Source organism: Pan paniscus, chromosome 7 (assembly GCF_029289425.2).
Source record: "Pan paniscus chromosome 7, NHGRI_mPanPan1-v2.0_pri, whole genome shotgun sequence".
In the NCBI taxonomy this organism is placed as follows: Eukaryota; Metazoa; Chordata; class Mammalia; order Primates; family Hominidae; genus Pan; species Pan paniscus.
In genome coordinates, this window is record NC_073256.2 from 92559952 (window position 1) to 92580688 (window position 20737).

The window sequence follows — 20737 nt, forward strand, 5'->3', positions numbered from 1 at the left end:
CCACTTTCACATATAGAATCCTGAATGTCAGGGAAGTTAAGTAACTTGGAGAGTATCAAATAGCTAGAAACTGGTGGAGCTGGGATTCAGGCCCAAGTGTATATGGATTTGGTTCTTAACTCCATGGCATTTCTTCCTTGCTCGAAGAGCAGCCAACGTTCTCCTAATGAAATACTTCTTTGAACAACATAGGTTTCTGAGGGCAGGGTTGCTGTAGCAGAAGTTGGCAATTTTATGTCACTGATGTTTCACCTTTTATCTTTGCTTGCTCAAACTGCTCAAGCAAAAAGAATAAATCTCAGATAGTTAAGAAAGAATTGACCATTATTTCAACACAGGGGTTATGTTCTCTGATTCTTCACAGCAAGAGTGAATGATGGTTTTATGGATAATGTCTCCAAAGAAATATGCCCAAGTAACTCACTGTGATGAAAATAAAATATTGGGAATTATGAAATTAGAGAGTCAAGAAAGCATTTTTAAAAACTTGTGACATTGATTCAACTCTATGGTTGTAGTCCTTTAAAAACAGTGCAGCCTTAGAGGGAGGCACCTATCATCACAGGTCTTTGAAATGAAAGTGTAAGAGAAGTTATAGAAGCTTCCAAGAACCAAATAATATCACTGAGCCAAAGAAATGCAGCTTGCTTGAGAGTAAAGGTACCTTTGTATGTTAGGCCGTTTTTGCATCCCTCTGAAGAAATATCTGAGGCAGAGTAATTTATAACGAAAAGAAGCTTAATTGGCTTATGGTTCTGTAGGCTGTATAAGCATTGCACCAGTATCTGCTCTTGGTGATGGCCTCAGTAAGCTTCCAATCATGGCAGAAGGCAAAGGGAAAGCAGGCACATCACATGGCAAGAGTGGGATCAAAAGGGAGAGGGAAGGGGAAGGTCCCAGACTCTTTTAAACAACCACATCTTGCATGAACTGAGTGAGAACTCACTTATCACCAAGGGAATGGTGCTAAGCCATTCATGAGGAATTTGCCCTTGTGATCCAATCACCTCCCACCAGACCCTACCTCCAACACTGGGAAACACATTTCAACATGAGTTCCAGAGGGGACAAACATCCAAACCATATCACCCTGTAAGGAGTCTCTGAAAGAGTTAAAGGAAGTAAAGATAAAGAAGTACTCCTGGATAACTATTTTTTTCTTATCGTTAAAAAATAGTTTCAAAAGGCTTTTGACCTAGTATACAGCTATTTGAAAAACGTAGTAACTGTGGAATAGAAAATAGAGGCTTTCATGAATTAAAAACTAGCTATGAGACAACATTGGATGAACCCTATCATGAAAAGAGAAATATTGTATGATTCCACTAAAGCAGTCTAAAGTACTTAAAATAGTCAAATTTATAAATCAAAGAGTAGAATGGTGGTTGCCAGGGACTGAGGGGTATGAGAAATGGGGAGTTATAAACAAAGGACATAAAGTTTCAGTTAAGTAATAGGAGTAAGTTCTAGAGATCTGCTGCACAACATTATACCTATAGGCAACAATACTGTTTGTGCACATAAACATTTGTTAAGATAGTAAACCTCATGTTTAGTGTTCTTACCACAATAAAATAAAAGCTGGTTTTGAGATAGGAAGCAAAGAGTTGAAATAACTAGCCAGTGCTCAGCACAAAGGCTATTATTGGGTGGAAGAGGGATCAGTTTATGGATAGGGATCAGTTCCTATGCTGATGAGCAACCTAGCAAAGCCAGCACAGTAGGCTGAGGAATGAAATTTGTTCTAGACAATAAAGAGAAATTTTGATGAATCCCTTAAGGCAGTGGTCTCCAACCTTTTTGGCACCAGGAACTGGTTTCATGGAAGACAGTTTTTCCACAGACGGAGTGGTCAGGTGTAGATGGTTTGGGGATGAAACTGTTCCACCTCAGATCATCAGGCATTAGATTCTCACAAGGAGCACACGACCTAGATCCCTTGCATGTGCAGTTCATAATAGGGTTCATGCTACCGTGAGAATCTAATGCTGCCTCTAATCTGATGCGAGGTGGAGCTCAGGCGATAAGGCTTGCTTGCAGGAGCTCACCTCTTGCAGTGTGGCCCATTCCTAACAAGCCACGGACCAGGAGCGAGCCACAGCCGCAGGGTTAGGGACCCCTGCTATAAGGACTTAAATCTAGATAATTGGGCAACTGGTTGATAGATGGAAACACAAGTTTATACTGAAATTATCCTCACAGAAGGTTGGTCTTTTAATTTCAAAACAATCAGAAATGAAATAGATTCTTAAATGGAGAAATACATTAGGAATTAGTAAATTTAAGAAAAAACATTTTAATAAAAGCACTTAAAAATATAAGACATTAAGAAGACGTATAAGTAATTTATTGAAACTAATTTATATCAGGAACATATTAAATTCTTTTGAGGCCCCATTACACCGAGGTCATAGATGACTCAAGAAGCAGAAAGAAGTGATCACAAATTCCTGGCTGAGGAGGCCCCAGGAGATAGTACTCCCTTACTATATAAAAATAACTTCTGGATAAAAACAGACAGGGCAGGGCAAAGGAGCTTTACTTTTGCAGAAAATAAAAAATTACAAATCCAGCCCCATTCAGATAATTGACACTGAGCATCCAATGCACTTCAATCTATTACTGCCTGGAAGAAATAATTTAAGAGAAAGCACTACAGGTCAACAAAGATGATGTTGCTTGGTTACTCAAAACCATATGGTAGCATGCTGAGTTGCTCAGCTTTTTAGAAGAGCAGTCTTTGTATCCGCATAGGAAAAGGATGGAGAAGACCACTTGAAATCATTTTGAATTGTGAACTTGCTTTATCTGAACACACTGACTTGACTTTTGCAATGCCAAGACAAGTTCAGAGGGCATTGTTAAAATATCAACTACTAAGATAATAATAAATGTTGAATTTTATGTATTCTTCTAAATATTAAGCTTGTTATGATGAATTTGCTTTGAAGCGATGTGAGCTAATTTTTTTTTTTTTTAGGAGGAAAATAATTTAGTTTTCAGGCTGCCTGGCCCAGGAGTCCTGAGGGCTGCCCAGAGGCAGTGCTGTCCAGCGGGGAGGTACAGAGCTTTGGAGTCAGACACTCATTCAAATCTCACTTCTGCTGCTCTTTGCCTTTAGAAAAAGTTAAACTGTCTGAGCTTTGATATCTCATCTCTTCCATAAACACAGTGATTTTTTGCTGTTGCAGATTACTGTGAGGATTAAGTAAGGAAATGCGGGATACGTGCCTAGCACCTAACAAGTTTCCAAAAATGATCATTAGTTTATAATTAGAGCACTGCTAATATCTTTTATTGTATTCATAGGCTCTAAAATATCCTTTTACAGTTAGTCACATAGCTCCAGTAGAAGTGGGAGAAGCTTCAAAAGTAAAACACAAAAGGCATGGCTAGAGGGGTTGTGGTGTGAAGGTTGACACTTGTGAACTCTATCATAGAATTTAGTCTTTTTATGCAATTTAAAAAAAAAGTAAGAGTTGGGCTTATTGTAAATGAAAATAACATGGGATTCATAATGCTGCATAGGAATACAGAAAATGTTTTTCTTAGCCTTTACTATTTTACACCAGTTGGCTTAATAGTTACTCTGGTGGTATATATTTTATTTTATGTGCTAAACATTTTGTAAGAATAGTACTATACTTTATTGTTTAATGCATTAGCAAATTATTGGGAGGAGGTGAGATGTGGAGGTTTTGTAGGCAAATAGTATTAGTACTATGCTTGGCAACTTGAACATATATCCATTATTTTAAAAATTCCAGTTGCCTCTAAATTTGTGCTGAATGCATCCCAAATTTTGCCCATGGCTGTTGCAATCATCTAGTACAGGTTAAATTTATTCCGATATCTTAATCTTATAATTCTCTGCATAAATATCTAGACTGTTAAAAAATTAAAATTCCAAATATTTCCCTGGCCATGAGATTTGTATGGATTATAGTTTTGCAAAATTGTTATCCCAATTAGCCGGGGCGGGGGGCGGGTAGGAGCGGAAGATTTGCCAGATGGGAACTTGATGATTTTTAACTGCGATTAAATACCTGAAAGTTGTCAGTTTACTTACCAGAATAAATATTGCTTGTACAGGGAAGGAAATGGTAGAAAGGAGTAATGAGTTGGAGACTCATTATAGAGAGGCTTAGGGGTAGGTGTGGCAATAAAAGGTAGTGAGAGAGAGGGCTGTGAGAACTTTCATTCTTACGATTAAAAGGAATTGACCAGTCAGGCGCGGTGATTCAAGCCTGTAATTCCAGCACTTTGGGAGGCGGAGGTGGGCAGATCACAAGGTCAGGAGTTCAAGACCAGTTTGGTCAACATGATGAAACCCCATCTCTACTAAAAATACAAAAATTAGCTGGGCATGGTAGTGCGTGGCTATAATCCCAGCTACTCGGGAGGCTGGGGCAGGAGAATTGCTTCTTGAACCGGGACCTGGGAGGTGGAGGTTGCAGTGAGTCAAGATCGCGCCACTGCACTCCAGCCTGGGTTACAGAGCGAGACTCCATTTAAGGAATGGGAACCTTAAACATTTTGGCATTAATCTTGGTTTTTGTAGATGTAACCATTTGGGTTATGCTAAAGAAATAGGTGATTAGCAGAATTCAGGCCTGAATGAGAATGACAAAAATGAACGCTAGAAATAAATGCAGAATCAAAAAAAGGAAAGCTACTTATAGGATTTAAAAACTATGGTTCAATATATCATTGTGGTTAAGAGAACTATCCCTGAAATAAAACTGTGTGGGTTCAAATCCCAGCTCCATCACTTGCTATGGGTGTCATAACACAAATAAAGATATCATTCAGTACTTGGCACAGAGCAGATATTCTGTAAAATGTTGTTGTTGATGGCGATTGGGATGATCAATACACTATTCCACAGAAAATGATGTTGATTACTCCCACATTGTGTTAATAAAAATAGCGTAATTTGGCATAATTTTCAAATGTGTGATTATCACCAAATTGACAGGATAGAGTAGAATATTGGATAAACTAAGTCAATGGCATTTTTAAAAAATACTATTAAAGCAACGAAGGTCAGGGGCTGGAGAACACAAATTAGTAATCTAATTAAATTACCAGCAAAAGAGACAAATCGTGTTAACAGCAGTCAGATTTGTTATTACAGACCAGTTATTAAAGTGACATATTGTAAGATGCTATGTATCATTACTAGGTTTTAAACATTTTCATTTTACACAGGTAGAAGAATATAGATTAATCATTTCATTTTGTAAGTCAAAAGCTCCTTTATTAAAATATTTATATTATTTGTATGAAGAGAGAAACATTATTGAGGATCTAAACATTCTTTTATGAAATTATTTGTACAAGTAGCTCTCACTGGAGCAGTCTCTAAGTGTCACATGACCTAATTTGTAAGATTAAACAACAGTTGCTGATTTTGACATTTTGTACATTTCATTAAATCACTATCAAATGAAGTAACTTTAATATGGCACCAAATTATTATTTGGTTATATTTTATATTCAAGGAACATACATATGTTATGAAACAGCAGAATTTTCACAGGTCTAGAGAAAAGTTGCTTTCCCCGCAACTTGGTTTCCGGCCTTTGCTAAGACTAAGAAAACCTTTACAGGCTCCCAAATATTGTGGTATTACAACTAGATACATTGATAATTTGACAGACTTTTATACCAGACAGACAAGGGTTTCATTCCAGGCCATTGGTTTCTAACTTTGTGAGCTGAGGCAAATTACTTTAACCTCTTTAAGCTCTAGCTTCTTGATTTGTAAAAGGAGGATTAATAATTGCCTCATTATGTTATTGTGAGGATTACACGATGGTTTCTATACAAATAGCTTATCACAGTACCTGGCAGAGACATGAACTCAAAAATTCATCATTTTATTTTTATTTTCATTAATCTTTAAGGAATAGCAGTTATTTGGTCAAAGTCACCTAGGTACTACTGACATTCATTTTGAACAAGTCTATATGATACGTTGAAATGTGTATGTGGGGGTAGTGGTAGAGATTTTCTGAAAAATTATGTTGATTCTTCGCTAGAAAAAAGAGAAATGGTTTTTACATGCACACACATATATAGAGAGAGAGCAGGGAGTATTATCTGCATTTGTGTTATCTGTGGTATAGTTGACAGAGCTCTGAATTTAGAGTCCTGAAGCTCTGGGAAGCTACAAGAAAATTCTCATCTTCAGATTCATCTGTTTTAGGATATAGGATGTAGGTTAGTATTTTGTATCAAAGTGTCTTAAGTGACTTTGATGTCTTACTCTGTCCTTACTTGAGAATCTGTGAAATGAAAAGCTGCATTTGAACAACTCAAAATTTATTGGGGAAACATTACTTGGACCATGTAAAAATTAACACATCATGATAAGCACTGAAACATACATGTAAGCTAATCATCATGGGTGCACAGAGGAGGTTTCACGTGCTTTTGGTTCTGAGGGAAGAATAGGAGGCTCACAGAGGAAGAACAAAAAGGTATTCAAAGTCAAAGGAACCACGTTAATCAAGGCATAACTTTATAAGAAGTTGTCAAGGGAAAGAAGGTGGACTTCTTGAGTGACATGTAGGATGTCAATTAAGGCTGTGATTTATTTGGAAGCTACTTGTGGATTTATAAGTAAAGACTGAGAATACATTTTTTCTTTCATGATGAATTTAACATAATGGTTTTTTGGTGGGGGGCACTGAGTATTTATTATGATTGTATTGTTTTTAAATAGATTACTACTAAAGGCCAAAGGTTTTATACGCAGCAGGAAAGACAATTAGTAAATGCAAAAATAGTGCCTTAGTATGCACTTCTATTTTCCAGGTTGTTTGTTTAATTAAAGCCTTCAGAATCAACCAGAGATGCTATTGCTAGAAATAGTAAGTAAACATGATTTCCTTTGGCAGTTAAGAATTATGTGACCATTTTTTTTAACTTCTTGATAACAATCTGGTCTTTTCAGACTTTAAAGACTATATCATGTTACACCTTTAGTTGTATTATTTTCTATTACTGTTACTATTTACATAATTCTATCTTCATTTTATGCATGAGGGGCTTGAGGTTTAGCGAGGCTAAGTAATTCACCCATACCTAGAAGTGATGGCGAAATGATTTGTACTCAAGATTCTATTTTCTAAAAAGATGACTCCTGAGATTTTATGAGGGATTGGATTGGAAAGACAGGGAATTTGAGGCATAGAGACTATTACAGAGGCTGCTGAAATGGGCAGGAAAGAGAAGAAGACAGAGGGAATAGAGAGCACCCATGATAAGAGACTTGGTAAAATGGAATCAACGGCAGGTGGTGACTTGCTGTGGAGAAGGAATGAGATGTCGAAGGAAATTTCTGAGGTCTAGTTGTTGTGTTTATTCCATAGGTTCCCCTACAATAGGGTGCAAAAAGGAATCACGCAGTTAGTTGACAATAATGACTTGTGTTTGGTGTTGAGTTTTGTAAACCAAGACATTGTTGGCACTTTTGCTCTAAAGCTCAAATGAAAGATGAGAATAAAGATGTGGATTTGCTGATGACTTGGACTTATTCTTCAGGTGCCCCCTCCAGTGCCTGATATTTGCTTTGGCACATCAGCTATCATATACAGTAATGATTTTTTTTCTTTTCTTTTTGGTAACTTATGAGAGAAGTAAAAGTATGCTCATAATTTATGTAATGTGCTATTGTCACTATAACACATAATCCTATAAAATATAGGCTTGGCCAAATAGTCCAATGACAAAAATCATGATGAGCCTTTCCTGCTCCCATATTTTCTCTATCAGTGTGTTTGTTCTGTGCTGCTAATAATTAAGAATTAAATCTAATCCTATCACTCCCTGGGCTCATTTTGCCAGCTGCTGCTCACTAGGATATAATGCGTGCTGGAGACTCACCTGAGCTTCACCTGATCCTCATCTCTCCTGACTGCCGAATTTTGGGTTCTTGTGATATTAGCCATGATGTGAGAGCTGGATATGGCATGCTGATTACCTTTCACTCTGATGTCTTCTGCAGAAACTGCCTCATTGGGAGCCAGGACTTGTGATGATGATCTTACAGAGCAGCAGTTGAGATCAACCTCAGGTAATGGTTCCTACTCCTTCTCAAAATATTTCCTTGTCCTAAATGAGTTGCTTTTGTCACTCTCATAATTGATGTAATAACATTCTCTGGAACTTCTCTAATTAGATCTGATCATATGCCTTATTCAAATAAGTAAAAAGCAAAATGAAATAAATTCAATAATTGGAAGTATATTTAAATTGACTTTACATTTTAGAGCAGTTTTAGGTTCACAGCAAATTTCCCCAATACCCTCTCCCCTGACACATGTATAGCCTCCTTCATTATCACTGCCCTCCCCACCAGAGTGGTACACTTGTTCAATGATGAATCTGTATTGACACAACATTATTACTTGAAGACTGTAGTTTTCATTAGGGATTACTCTTGGTGTTGTACATTTTATGGGTGTGGACAAAAGCATAGTGACATGGATCCATCGTTATAATATCATATAGAACAGTTTCACTTCTCTATAAATCTTCTGTGCCAGTCTATTCATTGTTTCCACCTCCTTGACCCCTGTAAACCAGTGATCCTTTATGGTCTCTATAGTTTGACTTTTTCCAGAATGTCATATAGTTGGAATCAAACAGTATGTAGTTTTTTTTAGATTGGTTTCATTCACTTAGTAATATGCATTTAAGTTTTCTCTATGTCTTTACATGGCTTGATAGTTTATTTCCTTTTAGTGCTGAATAATATATGTATATCATTGTCTTCATATGTCACAGCTTATTTATTCACCTACTGAGAACATCTTGGTTGATTCCAAGTTTTGGCAATTACGAATAAAACTACTATGAGCATCGGTGTCCAGGCTTTTGTGTGGACATAAATTTTCAACTCCCTTTGATAAATGCCAAGGAGTACAATTACTAGATTGTATGATAAGAGCATGTTTAGTTTTGTAAAAACCACCAAACTGTCTTCCAAAGTGGTTGTACCATTTTGCATTCCCACCAGCGATGAATGAGAGTTCCTGTTGTCCCACATCATCACCAGCATTTGATGTTGTCAGTGTTCTGGATTTTGGCCATTTTCATAGGTGTGTAGTTGTATCTCATGTTGTTTTTATTTGCATTTCCCTGATGACATGCGATGTGGATTTTTTCATACATGTAATCTTTCATATGCCTATTTGCCATCTGTGTATCTTCTTTGGTGTGGTGTCTGTTAAGGTCTTTGGCCAATTTTTTAATTGAATTGTTTATTTGCTTGTAAGGGTTGTAAGAGTTCTTTGTATATTTCAGATGACAGTCTTTATCAGATATGTATTTTCCAAATCTTTCCTTCCTGTCTGTGGCTTGTCTCATTATTTTCCAACAGTATCTTTCAAAGAGCAAAAATTTTAATTTTAATGAAATCCAACTTATCAATTCTTTCTTTCATAGATTATGCCTTTAGTGTGGTATCTAAAAAGTTTTGCCAAACCCAAAGTCATCCAGATTTTCCCTTATGTTATCTTCTAGGAGTTTTATAGTTTTGTGTTTTGCAGTTAGGTCTGTAATCCATTTTGAGTGACTGTTTCTGAAGGATATAAGGTTTGTGTCTGGACTCTTTTTTTTTTTTCTTTTTTGTGGATGTTTGTAGCTTCTTAAAGAATAAGTTAAAACTTCTGCTAATAATTTTTCACATCGATATTTATGCACTATGAAACTTCACCTAAATTATAGGTTTTATACAAAGTATATATTAATAAGCTGGATATTATTTTTCACAAGTCAAAGAGCCTAGTTGATGGAGTTATTTTTGGTAATTATTGAATTCATTGGATTTTGTATAGTTATGTCAACATATCCTCTAATCCTTTTGCTTTGGTGTATATATATATATATATATTTTATATATATATATTTTATATATATATTCATACATATATTTGTTAAAAAATGGCAGTTACACCTTCTCAGCTGCATTATATTCAGATAATTTAAAAGGAAATTCACTCCTACTACTACAACACACCTCATTTATTTCTGCTATATATTTCTGCTATATAAATATGACCTCAGTTTCCAGATTTATCCAGCTGGAATAATAACCTGCTATATAGAACAATAAATGATTACCAAAGGTCCTTTGCATTCACAATGGTATATTGGAATACTTAAAATAAAAACAATTTTGCAAGTGAAAACATCCCTTCCATATAAAGTCAGGACATTCCTCATAAAAAATTCCAGCTTCAAAGTTAAGTTTACCTTTACCTATGCATGTCTCATCAATACTTTTTAAAATCTTATTTTCTCCTAAAAATCTAGAGAACATATTTAATATGAAATAGAATAAACCTACTCTCCCTCCCCCACCTCAAACCAATGAAAAGATTTCATTAATGACCCAGCAGTGATATGGCAAAAATCAAGAGTTATGGCAAACATTTCAAGCTAAAAACAGATTACTTCCTGTCAATATGTTTCTTTATTGCTTTGTAAACAAAGACATCAAAATCTACATTATTGCTTCAATCTGTCTGAGAATCTTTGGACTTAGATATTCCCATACCTTCTGGATGTTTTCATCTAGATGTTCTGTAGTGAGGCTAAATACAACAAATTCCAAATTGAACTTCCTTTTCTGCAAAACTACTTGTTCTCCTCTTTTCTCCATCTCAATTGATGACATCACACCGTAGACTTAGTTGCACAAATAGTCAAATTAGAAATCATCAGTTTTATTTAAAATATTAGTGAGTATCTTCTATATGCCAGAGACTGGGGAGCATACATTGTGAATAAGACAGATGAAGTCCCTCACTTTAGGTAATATCTCTAAACAAATAAACAAAAAAGTATTTTCAGATTGCAATAAATGTGATAAAGGAAGTGTTAAAGAGGTGATATGTTAGAGCAGAGGTTCTCAAAGTGTGGTCCCCTTTCAAACAGCATCAGTGCAACCTAGGAACTTTTAAGAATGCAAATTACTGAGCCCCAATCTGGACCTACTGAATCAGAGACACTGGAGTTGGAATCCAGCAAGCCCCTCAGGTGGTAGTGATTCTGCTAAAATCTGAGGACCTTACTTGTGTGACAGCTCATCAGCTACTTTAGGAGCGGTAGTCAGAGAAGTTCTCTGAGGAAATGACAACTGAGCCGAGTCCTGGTTAATGAAAAGGAGCCAATTATGCAGAGTCTGGGAAAATGTACGTCAGAGTTTGGAAAAAATTGGTCCCATTCCAGGAAGAGAAAGGAAGCTAACATGGAGAAAGATGAGGGAGTGAGGATGAGTGTAGCATAACATGCAGCCAGAAAAGTAGGCAAGGGCTTAATTGTTTCAGCCTAGTAAGGAATTGTTATGTTATTCTAAGTGAAATAGTAAGCTATGACAGGGTTCAAGCAGGAGAATGGATTGATTTTATTTAGTTGTGCAGAATAAATTATAGGAACACAAGAATAAGTCTTATCTAGTTATAAGACCATTGCAGGAATATAGGTAAGAGATTAAAGGTACTGGCAGGGAAAATGTAAAGTAGATGGATTCAGTATACATTAAGTATCTTGGAAGTAGAAATAGTATGATTTACTGATGGATAGGATGCATATGAGTGGGAAAGAGAAGACTAAGGGATGACTCTTGCTTGTGCTGGGTGGTGGTATTGTTAATGGCAATGGTAAAGTTGGGGAAATGGAGTAAGATGTGTTGAGGAGCATCAAGAGCTCTGATTTTGGCATACTAAACTAGATAGACTTTTTGGACATCCAGTACAGTTACAAAATATAAAGCCATGACTCTGGATGAGATCGTCTAGGGAGATAATGTAGATAGAGAAAGGGCTTAGTACTAATACTGGAGACACTCAAGTATTTAGTTGTTGTTTAATAGAGGAGGCCCCAGCAGAGGAGAATAAGAGGAAATTCTCAGAGAGGCAGGATGAAAATCACAATTACCTGGTGCAATAAAATCCAAAGAGAGGCACGATTTTCCAGAAGAAGGGAAGAGTAACATCGGTTGAGCAAAGGAAGTGAAGTAAGATGCAGAGAAGTAACCACTGAACTTAGCATGGGAGTCACTGGTGACTTTGAGAGGAGGAATTAATATGAACAGAAACCAGACTGGAGAGGGTTGAATAATAAATATGATTTGGTAAAGAGGGAAATGCAAAAAGAAAAAAAAAAAACCAAAGCCAGACTACCAAGACAAAATCAAACACCCCTTTTACATTTTATTAAAGGGAAATAGGGGCTGGGGTAGCACGTGGACTCTTCCTTTTCTTTCCCAAATTTTGCTTTCTAAATCCAATTCACTGTTCCAACTAACATGTATTGCCTACCTACTGTATTCCAGGCACTGTTCCAGCTGCTTTTGGCACAAAGATGGATAAGATATTCACTATTTTCAAAAAATGTTTACCTATTACAGCAAGTAGGCAATATACAGATAATTTCCACAAATTAAATTGTGGTGAATGGTTTAACATCAATATACAGGTGGGGGGAAAAAAGCATTTATCCAGAAACACTAATCCTAGTTCAGGGTTCAGAGAAGACTTTTTAGAGAAGAAAACAATAGTACTCAATAGTACTAGTAATAATGCAGCTATGATTTTTAATATTTATTTTTACTAAGCTTGTGCTCACCAATTTGTGTATGTTATTCCATAACAAACCTATGAGATAATTATTAACTCCATTTTCATAGATGTTGAAACTGATATTTCCCAAGATGATTTGAAGGAAAAGTGGAATTTACACAGTGAAGAAAAGTTGTTCTAAATAAGATAAGGAAATGTAATGGTACATATAGGAAGGGAGAAAGCACTACAAACAGTTGGGTTTCTTGAACGGTGGTTACAAAATGTGAGCTGGACCAGGAACATCGGGCATTACCTGGAAACTCAACAGAGAGGCAAATTCTCAGGTTTAGCTCTAGACCTACCACATTATAACCTTTCAAGATGGGGTTCAGTAACAGGTCTATTGGGTGAATGTGACACTCTAAAGTGTAAGAAGACTGCTCCCAAGCACTAAGTGTTATGTAGGAAGTGAATAAAGATGAAACTGGAGTGACAGACAAGGACCAGGTATCCTGGACATAATCTCGCTATGTACAGAAGGTTGAGTTATTTCTTTGTAAGTGATAGGAGTCACTGGAAGATTTTAAGTGGGGAAGTCAGATTTAAGTAGATCATTAGGAGGACAGATTTGAGTGGGGCATGATTGGGCAAGGAGATCATGGAGGAGTCTAGGAAAGAATGCTCACAAGCCAGGTGTCTTGTACAGAGATACTCAATATGTTAATATAAAACTAAAGATGTCTAAGTTACTGTGTTTCCTCTTTATATGATCACTTCATGGGTTGAAAAAGTATGAAATGCTTTCGTAGCAGACTTAGAGGAGAGGGATCCCAAACCGAATTGTGTGTTAAGACAATGGGAAATAAGGGCCGGGCACGGTGGCTCATGCCTATAATCCCAGCACTTTGAAAGGCTGAGTTGGCGGATCACTTGAGGCCAGGAGTTTGAAACCAGCCTGGCCAACATGAGGAGACCTCGTCTCTACTAAAAATATAAAAATTAGCTGGATATGGTGGTGCATGCCTGTGGTCCCAGCCACTTGGGAGGCTGAGGTGGGAGGATTGCTTGAACCCAGGAGACAGAAGTTGCATGAGCCGAGAGTGCCACTGCATTCCAGCCTGAGCAACAGAGTGGGACTCTGTCTGAAAGAGAGAGAGAGAGAGAGAGAGAGAGAGAGAGAGAGAGAAGGACAATGGGAAATAAGTACAATTGGGTGGTACTTAGATCAAAGGGATACCACTGATGTACATTTGCTTAGAAATTGTATAATGTTGTAGGATAAACTAATATCAGTTTTCCAATTGTTTCTTATTGTTCAAATGAAAATACTCTAAGCTAGTCATTCAAAAACACTTATTTTAAATATAGCCAATGTGTATATGTAGAGTAACTTATAAGATCATTTTAGACATGTCCAAAACGCTGGGGGAAGTTTGTTGTAACATTTCTATAAGACTACAGTATTTTGCCTTCTTTCTATTATTTTGAAACATGTAAAAATGAATATGTATTATCATTTGTCTGAAAATTGGGATGTTCAAATGGACCTTGATATACATGGTAAGCTTAAGTATAAACATATCATAAAGATTAATATAGAAATATTGTATTTTCTGTATTTCATGAGGCAAAAGAATAAAATGCATGTGGCATATACATATGCTGTATACATGTATACTTCTACTGAATACAACAGTATCATGAAATGATTTAATACTTTCACTATTATTGCATGTAATATATTAGTGAAGAGGCTTATTGATGAAAATGAAAACCGCTTTGGCATCTTTATTTTGGAATTTTATGTAGTATATTTTCCTCAGTTCTACAGTATCTATTTAATACATTTAGTTTTATATATATATTTCCCTTACATTTCATAGTATTTTACAACTGAGGATACGTGGTGCTTGAAAGTTAGAACGTAGCCACTCCTTACCTTAACCCGAGTTCTAACCTACAGGGTTTCCAGAGAAAGTGGTTTCTCCACATTCATACTCTTGACTCTAAAGTCTATTTATACAATGAATGTCAAATTTATTTCTAAAACCCTCTTTGAGAATAAAAGTGCCCTTTTATTCTGACTTATATGAAACTTTATGGTGTGTATAAGTTACCTTTTGATTATTTTTTGCATGATTAAAAATTTGCAAATTCTTATGGCTCCAAAGAGCCTACCTGCAATAAACAGCTTTCCCCTTCTAAACCACAAAACAGATCTGAATTGCTTGAGCATTAGAGCTAATTGCCTGCCTACTTCAAAGGAAGAACCTGAAAAGAGAGAGGGGAAAAAAGTCACAGAAGCAGAGGCATTGCAGGCAAATCCACCTCTAAAGGTTATGAGTTGTGGCTTGGAGGAGCCGGGCAAAGTTATGGCCTCAGAACTGCTGTTTGCGATTAAGTTGATGGGGAGCGTCTATCCCACAATCTTTCCCTGCTGCTGACACAGAGTCTTTGTTCACATTCAGATTTCTCAAACTGTTGCCAGGGTCAGGCTGAGGTCAGACACCACAGTGATGTATAGAAGAACATGTCTGGGAATTTCTCTCACACTTAAAACACATACCAGAAAATGAAGAAGAGGACCCTGCAAAATCTCTCTGATGAGACCCAGATTATATACTGTAGCTTTTCTTTTAGTGCCTTCATAATTTTCTTTTTCTTCTCCTGACACACAATGTTTTATTAATGTGAGTTGCGATAGCCCTTACAATTTTATGTACCCCCAAGATAAGGACACTCAGTAGCACTCTGACACTTTATTTTCCAGCCCTGGGGGAAAGGCCCAGTAAATCTACTCCAAGAATTCCTGCATCCCTTCCCCAGGATGAGTTGAAAAGTAATTGCCACAGCTGTCATAGGTCGCGAACTAGAGATCATGTCACGTGTGTGGACTTGGGAGGGACACAGCCCAATCCAGTTGATCTCAGCCCTCCAGCCTCCCAAATCCAGCTCGGCCACCAGCCACTTTACCTACCAGCGTGGCCTGGTGCTGGGAGGAGGGAGCCTGTGTTTGATCAGTAATTATCACTGACGGGTGAAAGCAGGCTAGCGCCAGAAGAGGTGTTGTTTCTTTCTCTTCTTGAAGTTAAATTTCTGAGTGTATTTGCCTGAAAGGGAAGCTTCCCTCAAACCCTCAGATGATTGACCCCCTAAACAAGGGCCATCCCTCTGCTTTTGTGCAGAGGCAAAGGGCAAAAATGGAATAAATGGATTTGTATGGTGCCTTTGAGGACTCACAGTTGAAACAAACTCTTATTTTGAATGTATTAAATGTCCTTGTTTTCCCTTTAGCTTTTTAGAGTTTCCTATTGAGCCCAGAACTGTCCCTTTCTGTTGTTATCCTGCTCACACAGTTGTAGAGCATGCATGGCTGGCAAGTGAGGCACTAAATAGATTTTTTTTTTTTTTTTTTTTGGTGCTCAGCTGCTACATATGACAGTGGATATTTCATTCTGCTGTCAGAACGTTATTAATAAAACATGGGGTGTGGAGAGGGCCACGATTTCCCCTTTCAATCACTATAGCATTTGCAATGAAAATTTTATTCAGTGTGTAATTTTCAGTTAATGCTTGACACTTAAAATGTCCATAGCAGCGTTTTGTATGGTTATTGAAGGGTTAATTGTATCATGTTCTCTGCATAAAAGCTCTGCTTATCAAAAGCAAATAGAAGAGTGTATGCAAATGTGTGTCGGTGACCTTTTGCCTTTCCAGGGTTAATTTATATGGTCATTAAAGATTTTATGAAATTGAGCAGCCTGGTGCTTCAAATCCCATTTTACCTTCTTCTCCTAATTTATGTAATTCCTACCTGAACAGGGGAATATGATTTTTATTTTTTGTGCTGCAATGAAAACAGCATGCCATGCTGTGGGGAGTTGCGAGCCTGGTTATCTGGCATTACTCAGATTGCTAAAAATTCATTAAAATGTGACATCAGCACAGTGAGAGACAAATGATCGCAGGATGAAAGAGAACAGTGGGCCTTTCACGGATTAGTGCTACACAGCCCCAGCATAGAGGCTAACTGCATAAACAGATTAATCCACCAGCAGTGGCATAGCTAAGATTTACAGAATAATTAAATAGGGTTGAGTTACTATGAGGATTTCCATGTAATCTAGCTGGTGTGAACCCGTGAATGAGGTGTGGGGTGATGTGGTTGTCATAGAAGTATACCTTGTTATATCCTATGCCCAGTATAGCTCCCCCTACAGAAGAAAAAAAAAATCCCCAATGTAACTGAAGTTTTGAGATCTTACTCTAAGAAAATGCCAAAGAATTCCTTTGGGGTCTGGGGTCTGAAAGCAGGAGTAACACCTGTCTTATATAACCGTTGTTATATTATTTAAGATTTTTTTCTAAGAATCTGTTTTCTTTTTCCTGACATCTATCCCAGTCCATGGAACAGTAGGTTTATGTTGTTACAAGGTTCTACTATTCGAATCACAGAATTGCCTTATACCGAATTTTTAAATATGTTTCAGCTTAAACTGTACTAAAAAGAATTTATTTTAATTTAGTATAGACCCATCCTCTCAATGGATACAAAAGAAGATCCTTTAGATACAAAATTTGCATTGGTACAGTCAGCATGATCAGCATAGACTTTTGCATAAATTTGTGTTCTCATTTGAGTATGAATATCTGCAGATGATTCATAAATAACAAAGTTTTCAAGTGGCCAGCTAGTTTATTTCAGTGTGAATTTTTGGGCGGTTTTCAGTTCTACTGATTGGTCTGCCTTTCTTAACAGAAGAACAAAGTGAGGAGGCAGAAGGAGCTATTAAGCCTACAGCAGTGGCCGAGGACGATGAAAAAGACACAAGTGAGAGAGACAATAGTGAAGGCAAAAACTCTAATAAAGACTCTGGTAAGATGCAAGAATCTTTCACCTCGGCATTTCCCTATACCCATTCCCTACCATCAATTCTTCCTTCACCATCCCCCCACCCCACAAAACTTATTAAAATCTTTTATTCATTTTAAACTGTCTGAACATTCCCACTACTATTCATTGCATGTGCATTTTGCATGTGATTTCTATCAGTAGCCTCCCATTGACCTATTTTTAATCATAACCATCTGACAGAATAGATGTGGATAAGTTGAAGAATATTACAGGACGACCAGTGAGATTATTTTTTAATCAAATCAGTTTGTGTGCTTGTAATTTTTTAAGCGCCTTTCATTAATCTTAGCTATACTTGTGATTCCTCTGATGGCATATTAATTTTTCATAAGCATAGGATTAGATATCACTTGAATTTTGTCATTCAGTCACATGTATTCGCCCGCCAAACCACGTAACCCTAAAAATAAATGCAGTTTTCCTTGCTTTTTTACAACTTACACTCAGGAATTTGCCCTTTTTTAGGGCATCTATTTGAGGTATTTCAAACAAAATCCAGTGAAAAAGTTTACAGATGATTCAGCCTAAGAAAGAGGAAATATCATTGAAAAGGGATTAGGTGCTGGGTAATTTTGATCTTCTAGAATAGACAAATCCCAGTAATGAAAGCTACTGTCTTTGAAAACAAACCTTCGTGTCATGACATTTACTTGTGCACAAACAAACCCTAGGCCAGCATCTGGTGTGGATACCTAAGGCTTTTTCTGTGTTTGATTTGGCAAATATATGACTTCATCCATGCTTTGTATGTATGAGATGGAAATCTATGGTTGCAATGAATATTACGTTGGCTACTTTTGCTGCACGCTATACCTCGTTTTATTATGTTGGACTCATTGAAGCAGAAGAAGTGCTGAAACGGGTTCAAGCCTATTAGTTTCAGGTAGTCATCTATCTTTTCCTTGAATTCCAGTGACAGCCACATATAAAGGAGCTTGTATTCACTATGAAGACATTGGGTTGTGCAAAAAATATCATTTTTACATGCAAGTTTATTTAAACCTGAATCATCCCATGTTTGTACTTCAGTCTTTGCATATCTAAGTTTTTCATTCCCTTTAAAAATTATCTGAAGGGCCTCTCTGCACCCCTCCCCACACTGTTCAGTGCTAAATTTCTTTCAGGAGGCCAGTGAGAAAAGCGTCACTGAGATTTGCTCCTAGGATATACTGTCTAACATGTGATTCTAATTTGACTTAAACAAAGAAGATCTAAGGTTGGTATTAAGCCGCAAGCAATGTAAAAAGAAGCCATAGCTGTATATTAGTAAGCTGGCTCCTGAAGTTACTGAGGAGGAATTAGAAGTACCTAATGATAAGTTAATATGAAAGACAGTACCATCTAAACTTTATTTGGAAAAGATTGGAAATAGCAAGGTGGTTTGTTCACTTTCTATGATGGACCTTATCAAATTAGCTGCTTGCCTGGTTCAGAGAGGGCAAGGTTCTGTCTGTATTCAGTGGCATCTTTCACATAGTAGTACCAAAACAGATTGTGGAATATATCCTTCCCATTCTTCAGAAGAATGTATAACAGAGATATCTGATTTGTGTTAATTCAGTGCCCATGTAATCCCGAGGTATATGACATTATGCCAGGTCTCAAATGTCTAATATCTAGTACCTTGTAAAGGATGGATTCTGGGAATCTCTAGAAAAATGGATCTAATTTTACCATTGAGGAAAGAATCTGGCTTGGAACATAGCACAGATGCCAAGGCTCTATCTTTACCAGTGCCACTTACTGCTCCGCAAAAGTAGTGGACTCAATCACTCCCTAATGGGCTGATGAATTACTATTCTTCCTTGGGCACCTAATTGTACCATCCAGACAAGACTTGGGCATTTGAGAGGATATAGACAATAGTATAATGGTAGTTATTTAAAACAAATTGTATCCCCATATAAATGCCTTCCTGGGTTTTTCTATAGGGATAAAAAATAAGCTCTAGGCAAGGACCAACTAAAAGCAGTTGCTGAAATGCAAATATTTATCTTTAAAACCTTCTAGCCTTCAAGACAGCTCTTGTGATTGACAACTAACATGAACATGTAACAAAGTTTTATGCCTTCTGAATTGAATGTTTTTAGGTTTAAAATATTATTACATGGATTTTCTCTTGTATGTATTTCTAATGATTAAATAACCACTTATATTTATTGTTTTTCTCTATATGTGTCATAAATGTAAAAAAAATACTAGCAAGCTTACAAATTCATCACTATCTTCATACGTTAGATGGGAAGTAGTTTGACCCAACTTTAACATAGAATTTTTTAGACAAGAAGGAATTAACATATGTTAGGAAGGCTATGTTTGTGTAAGCTGTTGTGCTATGTTGCTGACATTAATCTGCAGGAGTAGAGCTTTCAAAATGAGACATGGCAATATGCAAGTTATATTTGTTGAATATTCATTCATAATAGAAAAGGCTTCTAATGCTTCATTTATATTGTCATTTAAATTTAGTGCCACTTTAGATTAATTATAATCCAAATTATAGCCCTGTGCAGTACAAGAATTAATACAGAGTTTATCCAGATTAATACATTTGCATTGAAAATGTAATATGTCTCTGCCTTGGCTAAGGGGACCACTTTTTAATAAGGGAGTAAACATGAGGAAAGATGGAAATTAACCTTCATTATTGCAATTAAAATTATCCTTTCATTCTAGTCTCATTAGAAAGAATACTGTACTGGTAATTATAATTTATAATTATTTGGAGTTGAATAACATCTTCTGTTATATCCAAGTTTTATAGTATTCAAACTTTATTAAATACATTGACTCATTGATAATAACTCAGTACTTTGTTTTATTTTTTTTAAGACTTGCTTTGAGTACATGTGCATTATTGGATTTTTCTTACTTGTTATGAGTATAAACCGTTTACGGCCTTCTGTATTTTAGGGATTGAAAATTGTTAAGAAGGCGGCATCTGCATTGAAATGAATTATGTCATTTTTTATATTAGCAATCTCATGCAAGTTAAATAATCCCATAACTGACAGATAATCATTTTTTTCATCTATTTGGCAGTGCTTATTTGTAATTAGACTTCATTTTTTAGTTAAAATGAATGAAAATGACATTTTTTTTGAGGATATTGTGTTGTCCTCAATAACACAAAATAAATTAGGATCCTATTTTAAAATTTTCTGATCTAGGGTAATCAACAGGGTTTACTTCAAATAAAGTTGCAGGCATAAACTATAAGCAATCATAAAACTTAAAACCTTCC

General features: G+C 36.4%; 1 protein-coding gene across 2 annotated transcripts in view; it reads left to right on the forward strand.

The window, feature by feature from the left end:
• Positions 1-20737, forward strand: part of ZFHX4 (zinc finger homeobox 4) — a 186839-nt gene that overhangs the window by 144861 nt on the left and 21241 nt on the right. For both annotated transcript variants that reach the window (XM_008956675.4, XM_057303032.2), the window contains exons 5-6: positions 8015-8083; positions 17338-17454. In XM_008956675.4, the coding sequence (XP_008954923.4) occupies positions 8015-8083; positions 17338-17454 (186 nt within the window). The remainder of the gene's footprint in view (positions 1-8014; positions 8084-17337; positions 17455-20737) is intronic.